Source organism: Echeneis naucrates, chromosome 19, assembly GCF_900963305.1.
Source record: "Echeneis naucrates chromosome 19, fEcheNa1.1, whole genome shotgun sequence".
Classification (NCBI taxonomy): Eukaryota; Metazoa; Chordata; class Actinopteri; order Carangiformes; family Echeneidae; genus Echeneis; species Echeneis naucrates.
Window position 1 is genome coordinate 2,521,487 of NC_042529.1, and position 15,915 is coordinate 2,537,401.

Below are 15,915 nucleotides of genomic sequence, written 5' to 3' on the forward strand. Positions count from 1 at the left end.
TGATTATTATTACGCAGGTTTTAGGTCCACAGGCTTATTGGTTTTCAGTGAAAATTCATAAGTCACCAAAGCATCTCTTATGTTGAGGCATTGACTATTGAATAAAACAATTTTTGATAAACATGGTGAATATTTTGGCATTTCTGTTTACAAATATCACTTAATCAATATCTGACTATAGTAAGCGGACTTTATGTATTTAAATTCAGCCAGTCACTCAGTCGGGTGAAGTTAAAATGAAATATCAGGAAAATTTTAAATGATAGTTGAGTTTCCACCTGCAGATGTCACTGTTGCCGCTGCTGTACATCAGCATACACATCAGAAAGTCAAAACGTCAATGCTGATGAATAGGATTATTAGGTATTGAGATCTAATCAATACATTAAAAATGTTCTACACAGAATTATTATTCATATTTAACGCAGGCTTATTTTGCAGCTGATGTTTCTATTGTTAAAAATAGTGAATGTCAATACATGACTCAATGTTTTAAAATCAAAAGATAAACTCTTACCTTTGATGGGATGACAGTGGATTTATTTTTCTCAAGGTGGCATGATGCTCAACTCTGGACTTCTGTAACTTTCACAGTAATGATTGAACTGATCAGAGGTACAACTTAAATCCACATATTTCTTAAATTACTCAAATAACCTAAGATTTGAGTCTTTGGGGTCAATTTGTATCTATTTGTTGTTTGTGTTGCTTTGATTTCTCAACAACAAATGTGCAACTCAACAATAATTACAGATTACAATTATACTAAATACATTTTTCAAGGTCAAATCTATTGAGGTGGATAATCTGAATAACAGCTAACAAACCTGAAACTGTAAAACTTTACATCGTAGCTGTGAAAAACAAGCCTCCCCACCAGATAAGCACTGGAAAGGGGGTCTTCATAGATAAGGAGACTTGGGATCTGCCTGGCTGCGGTTATTATGTCATCTGTGGGTCTCACCTTGATCCTGTTGACTGTGCTGTGGAGTTAAACATCAGATTGGCCACATTTTCATTGTAAAACAAGTGTCCATTTGTATTTGTGTGATATGTCTCTACCTCAGGAGGTGTGTCTGCTGTAACACGCAGTCCTGCTGACTTCAGGATCATATATCTGAAGTTCTTTTGATACGGCGCCTGGACAATGTACTACTATTAAAGCCAGAAGGGACACACGTGTTGTCTGCTACACTTGGTGCCCCTTGACCCTCCATGTCTCTTTCGAAAGCTCATGGCTGTGGTGAAACGCAGCGTCACTCCGTGGGACGACTGAATGACAGGAGCATGCTCGAGTTAATCTTTAATGGTTGTTCCTGCCAGAGAATTAATCAGTATCAGTCTGAGACATTCGGAGAAAAGCTGCACGCTAACCCTAACCCTATTATCAAATAAGCACAACTTCTTTTACAGTTATAATAAACTGTTTTTATTTAAATGACCAACGGTATTTTCCTTCCATCATTCGTTCACCTCTTAGCTGAGGGATCACTCGTTTTGATGGGGGTGTTCCGACGATGGAACAAAAATATATTTTTGCCTGAGGTGTTGACATTAAACGAGACGTGCAAACATTTCCTCTGAGAGAAGAGACACTTGTCATAAACAAATAATCCTCAAAGGTCGAATACAGACTAAAATAAACATTGTCGAAAATAGTTTTTCCTTTTTTCTGTAGAGAGACTTTTACAATACTGGAATTCAACTTTCCTGGTATTTGCTGAGGAAAAGACACTGATGCCAGATCCATGTGTGTGTTAGTTTGTAGCCTGAGACAGGAACCTTGTTAACAATTAATGGGAAAGCAGTAGAGATATGAAGAGTTCTGCAACTAGCAGGTTCATTAATGCGCTTCACGGGCTGGTGCTGTTGCAGAAGATCAGATTAACAGCTCACAGGCTGCTGACAGCAGCTTCATGTTTGATATGTCAACAATAATGTGGTTTCAATCTTCACATTTAACTTTTAGCAGCAGAAAGTCAATAAGCGGCATCACCATATCGTTGAGCGGCAGTACATATTCCTGCACAATAACTTTAGGGACAAAAAAATCTTAATGTCCAAGAGTCTTAAATATGAGAACTAATAAAAAAATAAACTAAAATTAGCTTTTTTGGACCTCACTCACAAGTTTTTGCCATCCCTCTTTCTCTTGAAGATCCTGCAGAGAGCCCAAGGCACCAGGGTGGTCGGGATTAAAAGTGCAAACGCACTCTTCCCAAAAGACAGGAAGTAGAAAGTCATGTGGTTTTCAGAAGAAAATGTCCATCCATCCAACAGCTGAAGCAGGAGCAAAGAGATAATAATACATCCCGTGCTGAAACCGACACTTGTGCTCTTCTTCTTGGTGTTGGTGTAGAGCGGAAAGTGCAGGCCCAGGCCCAGACCGAACAGGGTGCCCATGTTGCGCAGGAGGCTGGCGAAGGGCGTGGTGTCCAGGTGGACCCACTCACGTATGACGCACCACCTCTGGGCCTTCTCCAGCGTCCACAGCAGGTCCACACCAACAGTTTTGAGCAGGAGGTAGAAGCCCACGGCGAAGGAGGTCAAGAAGAAAGTGGCCAGGAAGTACTTCTTCATGCTGGCGCTGTGGATCCATTTCTTCCTGGAGACAACTTCAGCCACTAACAGCCCTGACACACACACACAAAACCAGATGATCCACAGAAAAATGTGTCAAATCAGTCAAAGGAAGATTCAGATGACAGTCTTGACTTATTTAACCTGTAATGACTCCAGCGATAACCTGGTGTGGAAAGTGGGCCGCCATGTAGACCCTGGACATGCAGACCACCAGGAGGACCAGGCCCATCAGCGCCCACAGGAAGATCTGCAAGAACCTGACGGTGCGTCAACACTGAATGTGAGTGCATGTGGTTCCACTGGACCAAAGAATTGGAGCGCTTAAGTTTTTATTCCCCTCTAATGGTTACATCACAGACTTCCTCACTTATTTAGCACAGGGGGCCATCCCTTCTCTGTTGCCGTAGAAAGCGACGCCGTCACCATCACATACCAGACTCCTGCTGCACCCATAGCATGACCTGAAGGACTTCCTGCAAGAGACCAAAGCTTCAGAGGTTCATCTTCCAACCATCATCATGTGCTACACTTTTGTTGTTGTTGTCATGGCATCCCACAACACAACTGTTTTCACTGACATAAAAGCTATTATTCATGAATATGATTGATTTCTTGATCAATCAATTACTTGGTTTGTCAATCTCCAGACAAAGAACAAGAAATCCCACCAAATCCAAATCATTTTTGAAAGGTAACAGCAGTGGAGTTAGATATTTCCCTTTGAATTCCAGCAAAAATTGCAGAAATGAATTTCGCTGAGAATTTAACATGTTTAGGTAAGTTTCTCTGCCGTAGAACAATTTCAAGCAACAAAATTTTGAACAATAAATGTCTCAATGCAGATTAAAAGCATTCCAAAAGGCCGGGGCCAGTGCAAATGGAAATGAAAGCAGAAAGCATAGTCACCCCCCCCCTGCAGCTCCGCTGTGAACTGTACCTGGTCCAGTTTCGCATGTGATGGGGAACTGCTGCAGAGTAGGGGCCGGACTGGCTCCGTAAAAGCGGGTCTCATGAACCCACCAGTAGGGTCTCTCCCCACAAAGAACCCTGCCGTGGAGAAACCAAGACACTCAAACAACCACGCCATCTCTCCTGCTGTCTTTTTTTTTATTAGCATTATTATTTTAAAATGCTGATATCTCATACCATTTGAGGACCAAGTTGAGCCAGTCTCCGATCACGGCCACCCAGATGAGCCGGAGCCCAGTTTCCCTCTGCAGGTGGAACCAGATTGGGAAGAACCAGAAGAAGGTGGTGTGCAGATCGGCCACAGTGGACGCCAGACTGAACAAGCCCTCATACCGGCTGTACCCGGTCTGCAGGTGGACCGCCAGCTCGACCCCCCAGCTGTGGAGAAGATCCATGATCTCGTTGCTCAGACCTCAGTCTGGGGTGGTCTGTCTGGTTTGTTCTTTCAGTTCTTTGGGCAACCCCCCCCCCCTTGGACTTTACTCAAGGCTAGCAGTTTTGTTTGCCTTTGGAACAGTACAGACAGGATCCTTAACCTTTACCCCCATCCCCCGAGGTGCCTGAGGTTAAAATCCATCAAAACAGAAATCAGAGGCCCCCCCACTTTTTTTCGATGGGCCACAGATTTCTGGGAAAGTCTCTTTTGATTTAATCAATGAAACAGCCAAAGCTGTTGTTTGTCAAGTCCATTGATCAGGGCTCGCAATACAGCCTCTGTGTCAACTAAACTTAATTAAAGTTACTCATGAATTCTTTGCTAATTGTGTTTTGGACCCCGATGTGAGAAATGAGTGCTCTCCGTCAAACTGAGATAAAATATGAGCTCATCAGACGGCCATTTATTTGTCGCATCAGAGCAGAAACTTGCTCTCGACCCGACAGCCTGCCAATCTGTTTTGTCCTGTTCTATCTTCTGTTTTATCTCCTCAGCTTCTACCAACAGATCATTTAATCATTGATCTTCTTATGTAACCTACAAATGGGTTACTCCACCGTTCTGAGCTGGGAGACATTTTCACCAAATCATCATAAAAAAGAACAAAAATAACCCCAACAACCCAACAACAAGAAGAAACAATTACATAACTGAGAAATTACTGCTTTGGTGGCTGCATGAATGGGAAATGTAAGATGTAAAAAAAAAAACATATCCTTATATCGATATATTTTGGTCAAAACACTGTGGAGAATATTCTAAGAAATAAAAGGGATATAGCCAAAATTCAAAATTACACTGCAGCACAATTAAAAGCAAAAATGTCTCTCTGCAAAATGTTTGCGTATGATTTAGGTCACAGTTGTGAAATGCAGCCATTGGTCAGTTGACTTCCTCTCTGAACATTCGTTTGTGAGAAAGATACAAATTTTTTTCTGTTTTCCTGCCATCTCCCCTCTTTGTTTGTGTGACAAACCTCCCAAACTGTCCCGACTCTCGGTGTTTTATTACACATGTGCAAGGTCCAAAGATCAGTGTGAGCATGCGTTTGGGTGGTGGGTCCCTCCGGTATAAAAACCAACCAGCTGTGTCACTGATAGCAGCAGTCCCTTCTCTCTGATTAGTGGGTTTGTTTGTTTTTTTTTTTTTTGAGGACTAACTCAGTTTGCTGTTTGAGCTGTTCGAGATTTCTTCCTCCTGCTTTAGGCAAAGATGCTCAATGCTGTCATGGATGCCCTGCAGGGTTTTGGGGTGAGCACCACCCACTACCTGCAGACTAACTACCAGGACGCCCAGGGCCTGTTTCTCTGGGTGTCCTGGGCGGCCGACCTCCGGAACACTTTCTTCATCTTCTTCCCACTTTGGTTTCACCTGCGGGCCTCAGTGGGCATTAAGCTCATCTGGGTGGCTGTGATCGGAGACTGGCTCAACTTGGTCTTTAAATGGTGAGTCCGCTACAACGACTGATACAATAATTGGACGTTTCTGAGTGTGTGTGTGTTTTTCTAACCGGATTCTGGTTTCTGATGCTGTTCTTCAGGATTCTGTTTGGGGAGAGGCCTTACTGGTGGGTCCATGAGACGGCTCATTACGCGAACACCATCCCTCCTCACATCGAGCAGTACCCCATGACCTGTGAGACCGGACCAGGTGAGATATTCCTCCTCACACGCGACTGGATTTATCTACATTTATCTGCTTTGAGCTGCTGTTTTATTCCGTTAATGTTACATTTCACCAATGCTGGCTATGGCTGTAGTTGAGATTGTGTGTTAGTTAATTTATAAAGAAAGTTGCAACTCATCAAATTATCAAACAACACAGTGACCATGAAGCTTTGGGGGCTTTTGGACAGTCATGTAGAAATTTAAGGAGTAATTTCAGAAGTTCCTAAAACTTTTACTAAAAGCCTAAATATGATTCAAAACCATATTTTGGTACAATTTGTCAGTAAAAGGCACTTAAAATATCTAAAGCAAAAGCATTTGGCCCATTCAGACTAATCAGACATGTTTTCATTAATATATTGTTCATATTAATGTGTCAGTGAGTAGCTGCAGCTATTTTAGTCAGTAAACTGCTGAGAGACGATTCATTGGCCAAGCAGGCAAAACAACTGCAGATTTTTTTAGTAATTCTTTTAAACATTTCATTGTTTTTCTTTATGATTGAGTAATTTCTCTGCGATATTAACTCATATAAACAGCAGCTGATTTCTATCCTCTCTCTCTCGCCCTCTGTTAACCAGGCAGCCCCTCTGGACATGCCATGGGAGCCGCAGGCGTCTACTACACCCTGGTGACCTCCATCCTCACCATCGTGGCTACCAAGAAGAAACATGGAAGCAAGAAATCCACCAGTAAGCAATGGTGAGTCGAGGGAAGCCTACAGAAGCTCCTACATATCAGGGTTGTTTACCATTTTCTGACATGCAGAGCTTATCTCTTTGGACACACTATCAGCCCTGTGCTGGAGTTGATCATTGACTTGTTGATGCTTGGTGGGAGGCCGCGTTCTGACTTTACCATGATAAGCAAACTCTAAGTGTGTTAATTGTCTTATTGCTTTAAAATTTTGACTTGTTAGTCCTCGGGCACGTAGATTTAAATTAAGCATATTTTAAATGTCATAAATGTGTATTTGGACAGGTATCTGAAGGTTTGTCTGTGGACACTGTTTTGGGGAGTCCAGGTGTGTGTCTGCCTCTCCAGGGTTTTCATCGCCGCCCACTTTCCCCACCAGGTCGTCGCTGGCGTCATCACAGGTCAGTGTGGACGTGCTCACATCTAAAATCCAATACAAATTAAGGTTTTGGGGAAACAATAAAGTCCAGTCAGTGTAGTAATGATGGATGGATGGCTGAATGTGGACCACGTGGTTCTGAACCGGCTGTTCAATGTGTTTTGTTCTCAGGGATGATCGTCGCCGAGGCTTTCAACAGAACCCAGTGGATCTACAGCGCCAGCATGAAGAAGTACTTCTACATCACCCTCTTCTTGACCTCCTTCGCCGTGGGCTTCTACCTCCTGCTCAAAGCTGTTGGCGTAGACCTGCTGTGGACGCTGGAGAAGGCCCAGAGGTGGTGCGTCACGCCCGAATGGGTCCACCTGGACACCACGCCCTTCGCCAGCCTCCTGCGCAACATGGGCACCCTGTTCGGTCTGGGCCTGGGCCTGCACTCGCCGCTCTACACTGAGACCAAGAAGAGCGGCAGCACGCCGCTCAAAGTTGGGTGCATCATCAGTTCCCTGTTCCTGCTGCACCTGTTTGACTCCTTCAAGCCTCCCACGCACACTGCCGCACTCTTCTACCTGCTGTCCTTCTGCAAGAGCGCCACCGTGCCCTTGGTCACCGTCAGCATCATCCCCTACTGTGTGAACGGAGCTCTGGGCCAGCACAGCAAGAAGGGCGAGTGAGCAGGAAGCTCAGATTATACAGACGGCTGAAGGGATGAAGTTGGACAAAAGTCTTTCTGATCATTACAGATCTGACCTGGTGCTTATCAAAATCATTTGTCCAACTGGGAACAATGTCAACGGTGCCGTTTGGACACTGAACTCTGAGCACCGTGACATAAAGAGAAAGCACTATCCAGGACGCCCGGCGGCGCTTCCAAGGAACTGCTCTGAATCTCAAAAAAGATATTATAATTACAATTGTCTCAGCATCCTGGAAAGGGACGGACAATGAACACGAGTCCAGCAAGCGAGTGCTGACTTGAGACAATAACGCTCACAGCTTTGATGATGAACTCATCCGTAACACTAATGTATTTTTAAATGTTATAGAAAGTATTTTTGAAAGCATTTTGAATGTTTTTTTTAAATAAAAAAATAAAATGGTTTGAGTTGTTTTTTTGTTTTTTCTTTTTAATAGCACCATACGTTTACTGTTGATCAAGGTAAACAGTAGCAAAATCTATTTTTTCCAGACTGTGATGATCAATTAGCACACTCATTGATAATTTTTACAAAAAAACAAAATGAGACATGCATCATTAACGCTGGAGCTTGGCCTTCAGCCTGAACCACAGCAAAGACACACACACACACACACGTCATTATCATGCGTGCGTCTGCCAGTGCACGTAAGTCAGTGGTGCAACCTGAACATTCAATATTTGTCCATTTGTGTTTTTTCTGCTGTTAGTTTGTCACCCAAACTTTTGACGTTCACAAAGACTTTCCACATCGATAGACAGTTTCACAAAAAATGCTGGATAAACAGGTTTGTAAAAGAACAATATAGATAAACAATTAGTAAAGATGAGTATTACGTAAATATGAGATGGACTTGACATACAGTGACAATCCTGACTCTGCAACTTGTTCCTGAGCAAACTTAAAAACTTTTCTCTGGATTGACCAGATATTTTGTTGCTGTTAGGTAAAAAGTAATAAATGAAAAAAATCCCTAATTTAACACAAAATATTAGATTCTTATACAATAATAAACAATATAATGTATATATAAAATGACTATTTAATAAATGTTCAGGTTTCTTTTCCCTAAAATGAACAGGTATAAATAAAACAGATTGAGCTGTGTATGAATTAATAATATTTCTTCTCTTTACTGATGAGTATCAGCTCCCTGTCTTTTTTGATTCAAGCCTAATAAACTTAGTTTTTTGGAGTGCAACAATAAAATTATCATTATTAATTATATGTTCTTTTATTTTAGTTGATTTTATCTACCAGTTTGTTTTATCTATGACCGCTTTACCATTAAAAGGGAAAAGTCCTTTAAAGGCTTCCGTAGTCTAAATCGATGAATGGTAGGGGGCGCTGCAGCTTTACAGGCCGAGAAGAAGAAGACGAGGAGGCGGAAGAAGAAGAAGAAGAAGAAGACGAGGAGGCGGAAGAAGAAGAAGAAGGAGAAGGAGGAGAAGAAGAAGAAGAAGAAGAAGAAGGAGGAGGAGAGAAGAAGAAGAAGAAGAAGAAGGAGGAGGAGAAGAAGAAGAAGAAGAAGAAGACGAGGAGGAGGAGGAGGAGGAGGAGGAGGAGGAGGGGAGAAGAAGAAGAGGAGGAGGAGGAGGGAGAAGAAGAAGAAGAAGAAGACGAGGAGGAGGAGGAGGGAGAGAAGAAGAAGAAGAAGAAGGAGGAGGAGGAGGAGGAGGAGGAGGAGGAGGAGGAGGGAGAAGGCGGAAGTGGGGACTTACCGGATCCTGGGCCGAGGTCCGGACGACCCGAAGGTCCGGGTGAAGCTCCCCGAGCCGTCATGTCCAGAGAGCGGGCGCTCCGGAAGCTGGTGGCCGACAGACTGTCTGCAGCTGCGGGGCAGATTTTCAGAGTTCTCTCGGCAGGTTTGGTTTTGTTTTTATATTAAAACAGAAATAAAATAGTGAGGCGACTTCACACCTCCAAAGAACAAAATACTTTTATTAAACTACTAATCATTTCATTTAACAAGCTCACAAGGCTTGAATGCATTTCCTTTAAAAACAAATCAAAACATCTATAAATTCTTCTTAGTTAGAAATGTTCATCCTATTCCAAAAATTAAACAAGGACATTTATGTTTCATCATAAAAAAATGTTTTGTGACACTTTTTACAAATTTCATCAATCCGAAATGCTGCAAAATTACAAATTGACATTTTATTGTAATTGTTTTTATTTTTAGTCATCCCTCTCTTTGTAGGTTTTGTGCTTCATTGCGTTTATTTTGTTCATCTTTTTCATTATTCTATGTCTTCTTGTGGTTGTCTTGCCTTTTTATATATTTTTTTTGAGCTGGAGTTGAAACTAGCTGTTCAGAAAGGAAGAACTCGATAAATACAGAAACTCTAAACAACCCTGACACTAAAACAGTTACGTCCTTTCTTCAGAAAACTGGACGGTAGAAATGTGCAGCTGAATTAGTTTGTTAGAAACGTACAAATGTAGTGAGTGAACTTTTTTCCTGTCTTACTTCCTTCCTGCAGAAATGTCTCCTGAGCAGCAGAGGGCAGTCATGCAGGAGCGACTGTTGGCTGTTGCTGATGAGATCTTCAGGATCTTGGAGATGATGATGAAAGAATACAAAGCCGACATCTCCCATTACGACATCCACCGGAAACAGGAACTGCTGGACTTCACGGAGACAACAGGTACATTATTCATCAAATTTTTGTATTTATTTGTTCAGTGATGCGTCAGACTTCCTTGTAGGCAGCTTATTGTTCAATTTCCACAAATTTTTAGATTTTTAAATCGTTATTTTCTTGGAACTTCCCCTCAGACAGACCAACAATCTCTGATTCACCTGAGCAGAGCAGCAGCTCCGGGCAGGTTCAGGAAACATCTCATCCTCCGCAGCTTAAAGATGCAGCTACAGAGACGGAGCCTGAGTTTATCCAGGATGAACACTCAGATCGCGACCGAACACAGAGCGAAGAAGGAGGGAGCCGTCTGCTGCTGCCTGCTGACCAACAGGTTCTGTCAGCTGGGAGTGAGGATGATGACAGCTGTGAAGAGCTAAATGACAAACTGTGCAGATCAAACAGAAGAGGAACGCTTGAGAGGCAAAGTCAGAGTGCAGACAGCTGGGAAATGTGCAGAAGGTCTGGGAGGAAAGAGAAAAAGCTTCTGGGGAAAGTCCAAAGTGTTGGACGGAGCTGCTGCAGAGTCTGTGGGAAGTTCTTCCGCTACAAACGCTCTTTTCTGAAACACGTACTGAAGCACGAGCAGAGCGCAGGTCTGTGCGGCGTCTGCGGGAAACATCTGGACTCTGACGAGAGCCTGAAGCTGCATTTACAGACGCACAACGAGGAGAACAGCTGCAGGGATCAAACGGACAACAAAGAGACAAAGGCAGAGGGCTCCGACCGTGAGAATAAGGCCAGCGACAGCGACGGGGACTGGAAGGACAGCGACGAAGGAGACAGCGATCAAGAAAGAAAAACAAAAATCCCCACGTCAAACAATCCCAAGGGACCAAAGAACAAGGACTGGAAGGATTTATCTCATCTGAAATACAGCTGTAAAGTGTGTGGCAGGCCCTTCTGCTACAGAGCCTCGTTTCTGAAGCATGTGCAGGAGGACGAGACGGACACGGACCTTTGTGGCGTCTGTGGGAAACACTTTGAGACCGAGGAGAGCTTGAGGCTTCACTTGCAAACTTACATCAGAACAAACGACTGCGAAGTTTGTGGCAAACACTTTGACGGCCACAAACAGCTGGAGATGCACATGAGAACGCACACCGGGGAGAAACCGTACATCTGCAGCGTCTGCGGCAAGGCCTTCGCCCAAAACGGGAACCTGATGGGACACATGAGGGTCCACACAGGTGAGAGGCCGTACGTCTGCAGCATGTGCGGTCAGAGCTTCAGCTTTAAGGAGTACATGATGGCTCACATGAGGATCCACACGGGGGAGAAACCGTTCCTGTGCAGCGTCTGCGGGAAAGGATTCAGACAGAGGGGGACTCTGAAAACGCACACGATGATCCACACCGGAGAGTCCACACATCGATGCAGCGTCTGCGACAAGAAGTTCTACAAGAGCGGCGCGCTGAAAATCCACATGAGGTCCCACACGGGGGAGAAGCCATACCTGTGTAACATCTGCGGGAAAAGCTTCACGGCGAGCAGCTCGCTCAGCAAACACATGGGAGTCCACGAGGGGCCGCAAGTCTGTGGCAAAAGGTTCCTGAGGAAAGAGGATCTGAAAAGACACGTGCAGATTCACGAAGACAACTCCACACAGCTGACCAGTCTGTAATGCAGATTATAAAAGTATTTTTCAAGAAACTATGAGACCAAAAATGACACTAATTGTTTGATATTAATATTTTTCACGCCATCATACTGGAAGCCTTTTACTTCTCTAACATTCCTCTGTTGAACAGCGTGACAAAACAGGACACTCGAAGACACCAATTTATAATAAAATATAAAATTTTTCTTCTTAATTTGAATGTGAATATATTGTTTTGCTGTATTCCACTTTATTTAACATTGTTTTTCTTACTGTTCTATCCATTTTTTTTTTACATTGTGCCTTACAGACACTTCAGGCGCAGTTGCGAGGGGGAAAAAAAAAAAAAAAAAATCACGAGTGAGCTGAGAAGACAACCAGCTGATGAATCACTAAAGACAATATTTTTCAGTCTACAAAATTGAAATGCAGCAGCGTCAGCATGTTAGTGTTGTCATAAAACATTGAGCTAAGAGCCTGTAATGTTGCCTTAGATGTGACAACGATGTGCATTTTGACCTGGTTGAAAACCGGAAACCTGCAAAAACACAGTCAACAGTGAGACGTTCAGTTTAAACACAATTTATTTTTCTGCTTAAATAATTACTTGGATCATCCAGTGTAGGCTATGTTGGTTCGTCATACATGTCGGTACCAGATTTATTATCAACAATGGATGCTTGGGGTGGTTTTGTATGAAAAAAGACAGGTGAATAAAAACAACAAACACATTTACACATGAACAGTGATCGATTCTGTGATTTCATTTTTGTCATTCTCTCTGACCGTTTGTATAAAGGGGTCAGATTTTGGAGGTGTGGCTAAAAATGAGATCCTCTGTTCTGATGTAATTGCAACCAATTAAATATAGATAAAAATCATAAAACTGTCAAAAAAAAAAAAAAGGAAATCCCTCTTGCAAACCCACAGCAGACCTAAAAGCCGTATTGTGTGAACGATGGATGTACAGATGGACAGGTAGCATTTGATGTTGTGCGCGCACGCACACACACACACACACACACAGCCTGCAGGTTGCGTTCAGGGGCACTCAGTGCGACCCTGAAACCTCAATGAGTCTCGCCAGCTCGTGTGTGTGGAGTGTGCGTTCTGTAGAAGAAAAAAAAAAAAAAAGAAAGTAGACGACGGATGTTTTTGGGTTAGTATGAGTGCTCACGCAGACTGGAAGTCCCATCGGACCCTCTAATTGTGTTACAGTGCTTTCGAATTAGGAGAAACAAAAGAAAAGCGTTAAAATAAAGTGACGTCACATGCAGTAAAATGTTTCTCTGAAGACAACGTTCCACAGACAGAGCGGAAGAAGCTGCTGGCCTTAAAAGAAACGTCCTTTGTTTAAAATCAAGCAGTTTCTTTTTTTTTTTTAAATCTCATTTTCACATCCAGCTGTTTTGTTCCTTTTTATATTCGTTAAGGAAGAGCACGTCAGGTCACACACTCAAGGCTGCTCAAACTCTCTGCAAAGCTTCATCAACTCAAATCAGTGCATAAACAATCTGTGAAGCTACTGATTTTTTTTTTTTTTTTTTTTTTTTAGATTTTTATACAATGTCATTTATATACAACAAAAAAAAAAAAAAGAAATCACCCATTTACTATTATATTTCGTTATTTTTAAAAAAGAACCACTTGGTACAGCCCAGTACTTCGGGTCCAGGAGGAAAAAATAGACCATATAAGGCGAGTGTCTGAGAGTGATTGAACCACAAGTCATTCCTTTTCTATTTTTTCTGTTTTTTCATTTTGTTTTGGGTTTTTTTTTTTTTTTTACTTGTTTTTGCGTCTTATCTTTGGTCGCAGACGCCTCCCGGTTCACCTCAAGACAGTTCCAGCTCACGTCCATGCGTGTCCTTCCTGCGTTGTTTCCAACAGTGAAGTGAGTTTTGGTGACATGCTCATGCGAAATCAAAGAAAAGTAACTTGTTTTTGCGTCGTCTTGCTGAAAACCATGCGTTATTAAGTGAAAAGCTTCAGACACGTTTCGGCTGATTGACGAGGCTTCTTTGTTTTGCAGGGACTCCACTCCTGTTTTTCCTCCCAAGGTGTGTGTGGTGTCGCATGTGGACAGCTGTGGACCTGCAGGGTAACAAACGTGACGTTCAAGTCAGAAATATTCAGCTATTAGTTTGAGCTTCTCAGCAAAAATGTGGAAACATTTTATGAATAACAATGACTGCAGTCACGCATCAAGAGTTTATAAAGTGAATCAGATCAGGTGAAGGCAAAAGCATAAAAAAAAAAAAAAGTAGTTTGATGTGAAGAGTTGAAACCATAAACTTGTTAGGAAAACGTCTACTGAGCTCATAAATGAGAAGTAGGAACATTTTCCCATAGACTATAATTTCCACATTATTGGCTTCATGTCTACATTCTGTTTTATATACGGGAGCTAAATGGGGTAAATAATTCTTACTCATCAAGTGATTAGTAAAATATTAAAATCTATTTTAGCATCAAATTTTAAAGAAAGTCGAACCTCAAAGGATTAAATTGTGTAACTTTTTTTTTTTTTTTACACAAACTCCTTACCAGGTTCAGTGCTGACCTCCGCTGTTACGACTGACTCTTCTTCCCTTGTTTCTTGTTGGCACCATCTCCGGACTTGACCGGCAGAGACAGAAAAAGATAAAGAAGAAGAAGTTAGTGTTTTTGTTCCAGGTAAATGTGTAACTCAGCCGCAGGACGTCGGTGGATCACAGGCAGCATGCTGAGGAGAGAGACAGTTAAAGACAGGAAGCAGAACACTGACGTTAAATTACATTTGCAAAACCAAAGTCACATGCTGAAATTTTCACCTTAAAATAGAGACGTTAGTATTTATTCTGTATGTTAGATGAATCTCTGATTATTAGTAGTTTAAAAAGGGAAAACACAAACACTGCAAATCATAAACCTGCTCTATCACACAGCAAACAGCTCAGATTAACGTCCAGATCAGACGGCACGACGTGACTTTCTGAAAAGGAACAATGAGAATGATACCTTTTTCTTTTTTTTTTATATATATTTTTGCTTGCCTACAGTCAGTTTTCATCCAAATTTACGAGAAAATTACAAGAAATCTCTAGAAAAACTGCAAAGGAATGCATTTCTTTGTGTTTTTTCCTCACTCCTAAACGGAACTTAAGAGTTGGAGCACTGATGATATTAACAGTTAACTATTAACTGATATTAACTTAACCAAAATCTGAAAATGTGCCAAAAACAGGTGGCTACAAACTTAGATTTCAAAATGCCACGATTGATTGTGTTCATACAAAAAGAGCAAACTGTGGCTGTCAGTGTTCGAGGTGAAGGTTGAGCGGAAAACCGTCAAAGAACTTGATTATTCTGAATTATTCTGAATTATCTTCACTAACGGACTTTGAAACGGCGTAAAGTGGCTCAAGCTGCTCTCCAAAGTCTTCAACACTACAAGAGAGAATGAGAAATAGTGGCCTGGTTTGGTCAGAAAACCGGTCACTGATTCTTTAGCATTACTCTGAGCGTTTACACACAGCTACAAAAGCTACAGCGTCATGCAGGAAGTGGCGGCGGCCGCCAGCATGGCCCAGAGGACTACGCCCGACGGTTAGTTCCTGTGCCGACCTCGGTTCTCCCTCTCTGGGCCTCCTCTCTGGACTTCTCGGCCTTGTGGCCGTGTCGGGAGCGCTTCCCTCTCCTCTTGCCCTTCCCCCCCGAGGCTGCCGCTGCTGTTCCTGCTGAAGGAGCAACATCCGCTACACCACCAACACCACCAACACCAGCAGCAGTGACATCTGCTTCTACTGTAACAGTGTCGCCTTCGCTTGCCCTCCTCTCCTGTGAGTGGAACACACGACGCACCACCTTCCTGATCACCTGTAGGGGGCAGACGCATGTCAGGGGTGAAGCGGAGGTGGTGGAGTGGGGGCAGGAAAAGCATTCTGGGAGGAAAAATAATGGAAGAAAGGGAGCGAGGGGTAAATGCGAGTGTGTGCGTGAGATACGGCCTTTTGATGATGACATGATCAGGGAAACCCTGGAGAGTGTGTGTGTGTGTATGTGTGTGTGTGTGTGCACGCGCTGTGGGAGAAGGATGGTGAGGTGATGATGGTTACTTTTCTGGTGACCAGATTCCCGTCTTCATCTGTGAACTGCTCCTCCGTCACAGACTCTCCGGGAACGTTTTTGGCCTCCTGCCCCTGGGACGAAGAGTTGAATATTAAAAAAGGAAAGAGATGAAGGGATGGGAGAGCAGGCTGGGAA

The 15,915-nt window shown here is 42.9% G+C and overlaps 4 protein-coding genes across 7 annotated transcripts in view; 2 read left to right on the top strand and 2 right to left on the bottom strand.

Moving 5' to 3' along the window:
* Positions 1-2,124: 2,124 nt before the first annotated feature.
* On the bottom strand, positions 2,125-3,947 carry LOC115059919 (glucose-6-phosphatase-like). The gene is made up of 5 exons (XM_029527672.1): positions 3,730-3,947; positions 3,521-3,630; positions 2,951-3,056; positions 2,725-2,840; positions 2,125-2,633 (listed from the first exon to the last, which is right to left on the bottom strand). Exons 1-5 carry the CDS (start codon positions 3,945-3,947, stop codon positions 2,125-2,127), a joined length of 1,059 nt encoding a protein of 352 aa, XP_029383532.1.
* Positions 3,948-5,188: 1,241 nt separating this feature from the next.
* Positions 5,189-7,404, top strand: g6pc1a.2 (glucose-6-phosphatase catalytic subunit 1a, tandem duplicate 2). The gene is made up of 5 exons (XM_029528354.1): positions 5,189-5,433; positions 5,529-5,638; positions 6,237-6,357; positions 6,637-6,752; positions 6,902-7,404. Exons 1-5 carry the CDS (start codon positions 5,201-5,203, stop codon positions 7,402-7,404), a joined length of 1,083 nt encoding a protein of 360 aa, XP_029384214.1. The 5' UTR covers positions 5,189-5,200.
* Positions 7,405-8,871: 1,467 nt separating this feature from the next.
* Positions 8,872-12,831, top strand: LOC115059616 (gastrula zinc finger protein XlCGF57.1-like). Of its 2 annotated transcripts, XM_029527206.1 has the most exons (4): positions 8,872-8,899; positions 9,134-9,293; positions 9,915-10,079; positions 10,211-12,831. In XM_029527206.1, exons 2-4 carry the CDS (start codon positions 9,209-9,211, stop codon positions 11,692-11,694), a joined length of 1,734 nt encoding a protein of 577 aa, XP_029383066.1. In that variant the 5' UTR covers positions 8,872-8,899; positions 9,134-9,208; the 3' UTR covers positions 11,695-12,831. The 2 variants fall into 2 exon arrangements, with proteins under 2 accessions (XP_029383066.1, XP_029383067.1); XM_029527207.1 differs by lacking the exon at positions 8,872-8,899 and having other exon boundaries at positions 9,159-9,289.
* Positions 12,832-13,037: 206 nt separating this feature from the next.
* LOC115059614 (ankyrin-3-like) overlaps positions 13,038-15,915 on the bottom strand; it is a 101,643-nt gene continuing 98,765 nt past the window's right edge. For all 3 annotated transcript variants that reach the window (XM_029527205.1, XM_029527204.1, XM_029527203.1), the window contains 4 exons: positions 15,768-15,851; positions 15,277-15,528; positions 14,218-14,289; positions 13,038-13,764 (listed from right to left, as the gene is read on the bottom strand). In XM_029527205.1, the coding sequence (XP_029383065.1) occupies positions 14,242-14,289; positions 15,277-15,528; positions 15,768-15,851 (384 nt within the window). In that variant the 3' untranslated portion in view covers positions 13,038-13,764; positions 14,218-14,241. The remainder of the gene's footprint in view (positions 13,765-14,217; positions 14,290-15,276; positions 15,529-15,767; positions 15,852-15,915) is intronic.

Bases quoted from the DNA above. Each gene is read 5' to 3' on its own strand.
- g6pc1a.2 (XM_029528354.1), top strand. From the start codon at position 5,201: ATGCTCAATGCTGTCATGGATGCCCTGCAGGGTTTTGGGGTGAGCACC. The intron at 5,434-5,528 runs GTGAGTCCGCTA...GCTGTTCTTCAG, and splicing joins CTCAACTTGGTCTTTAAATG to GATTCTGTTTGGGGAGAGGC. The intron at 5,639-6,236 runs GTGAGATATTCC...TCTGTTAACCAG, and splicing joins GACCTGTGAGACCGGACCAG to GCAGCCCCTCTGGACATGCC.
- LOC115059919 (XM_029527672.1), bottom strand. From the start codon at position 3,947: ATGGATCTTCTCCACAGCTGGGGGGTCGAGCTGGCGGTCCACCTGCAG. The intron at 3,057-3,520 runs GTACAGTTCACA...GGTCTCTTGCAG, and splicing joins CACATGCGAAACTGGACCAG to GAAGTCCTTCAGGTCATGCT. The intron at 2,841-2,950 runs GTGAGGAAGTCT...ACGCACCGTCAG, and splicing joins TGGCCCCCTGTGCTAAATAA to GTTCTTGCAGATCTTCCTGT.
- LOC115059616 (XM_029527206.1), top strand. From the start codon at position 9,209: ATGTCCAGAGAGCGGGCGCTCCGGAAGCTGGTGGCCGACAGACTGTCT. The intron at 9,294-9,914 runs GTTTGGTTTTGT...TCCTTCCTGCAG, and splicing joins TTTCAGAGTTCTCTCGGCAG to AAATGTCTCCTGAGCAGCAG. The intron at 10,080-10,210 runs GTACATTATTCA...ACTTCCCCTCAG, and splicing joins GGACTTCACGGAGACAACAG to ACAGACCAACAATCTCTGAT.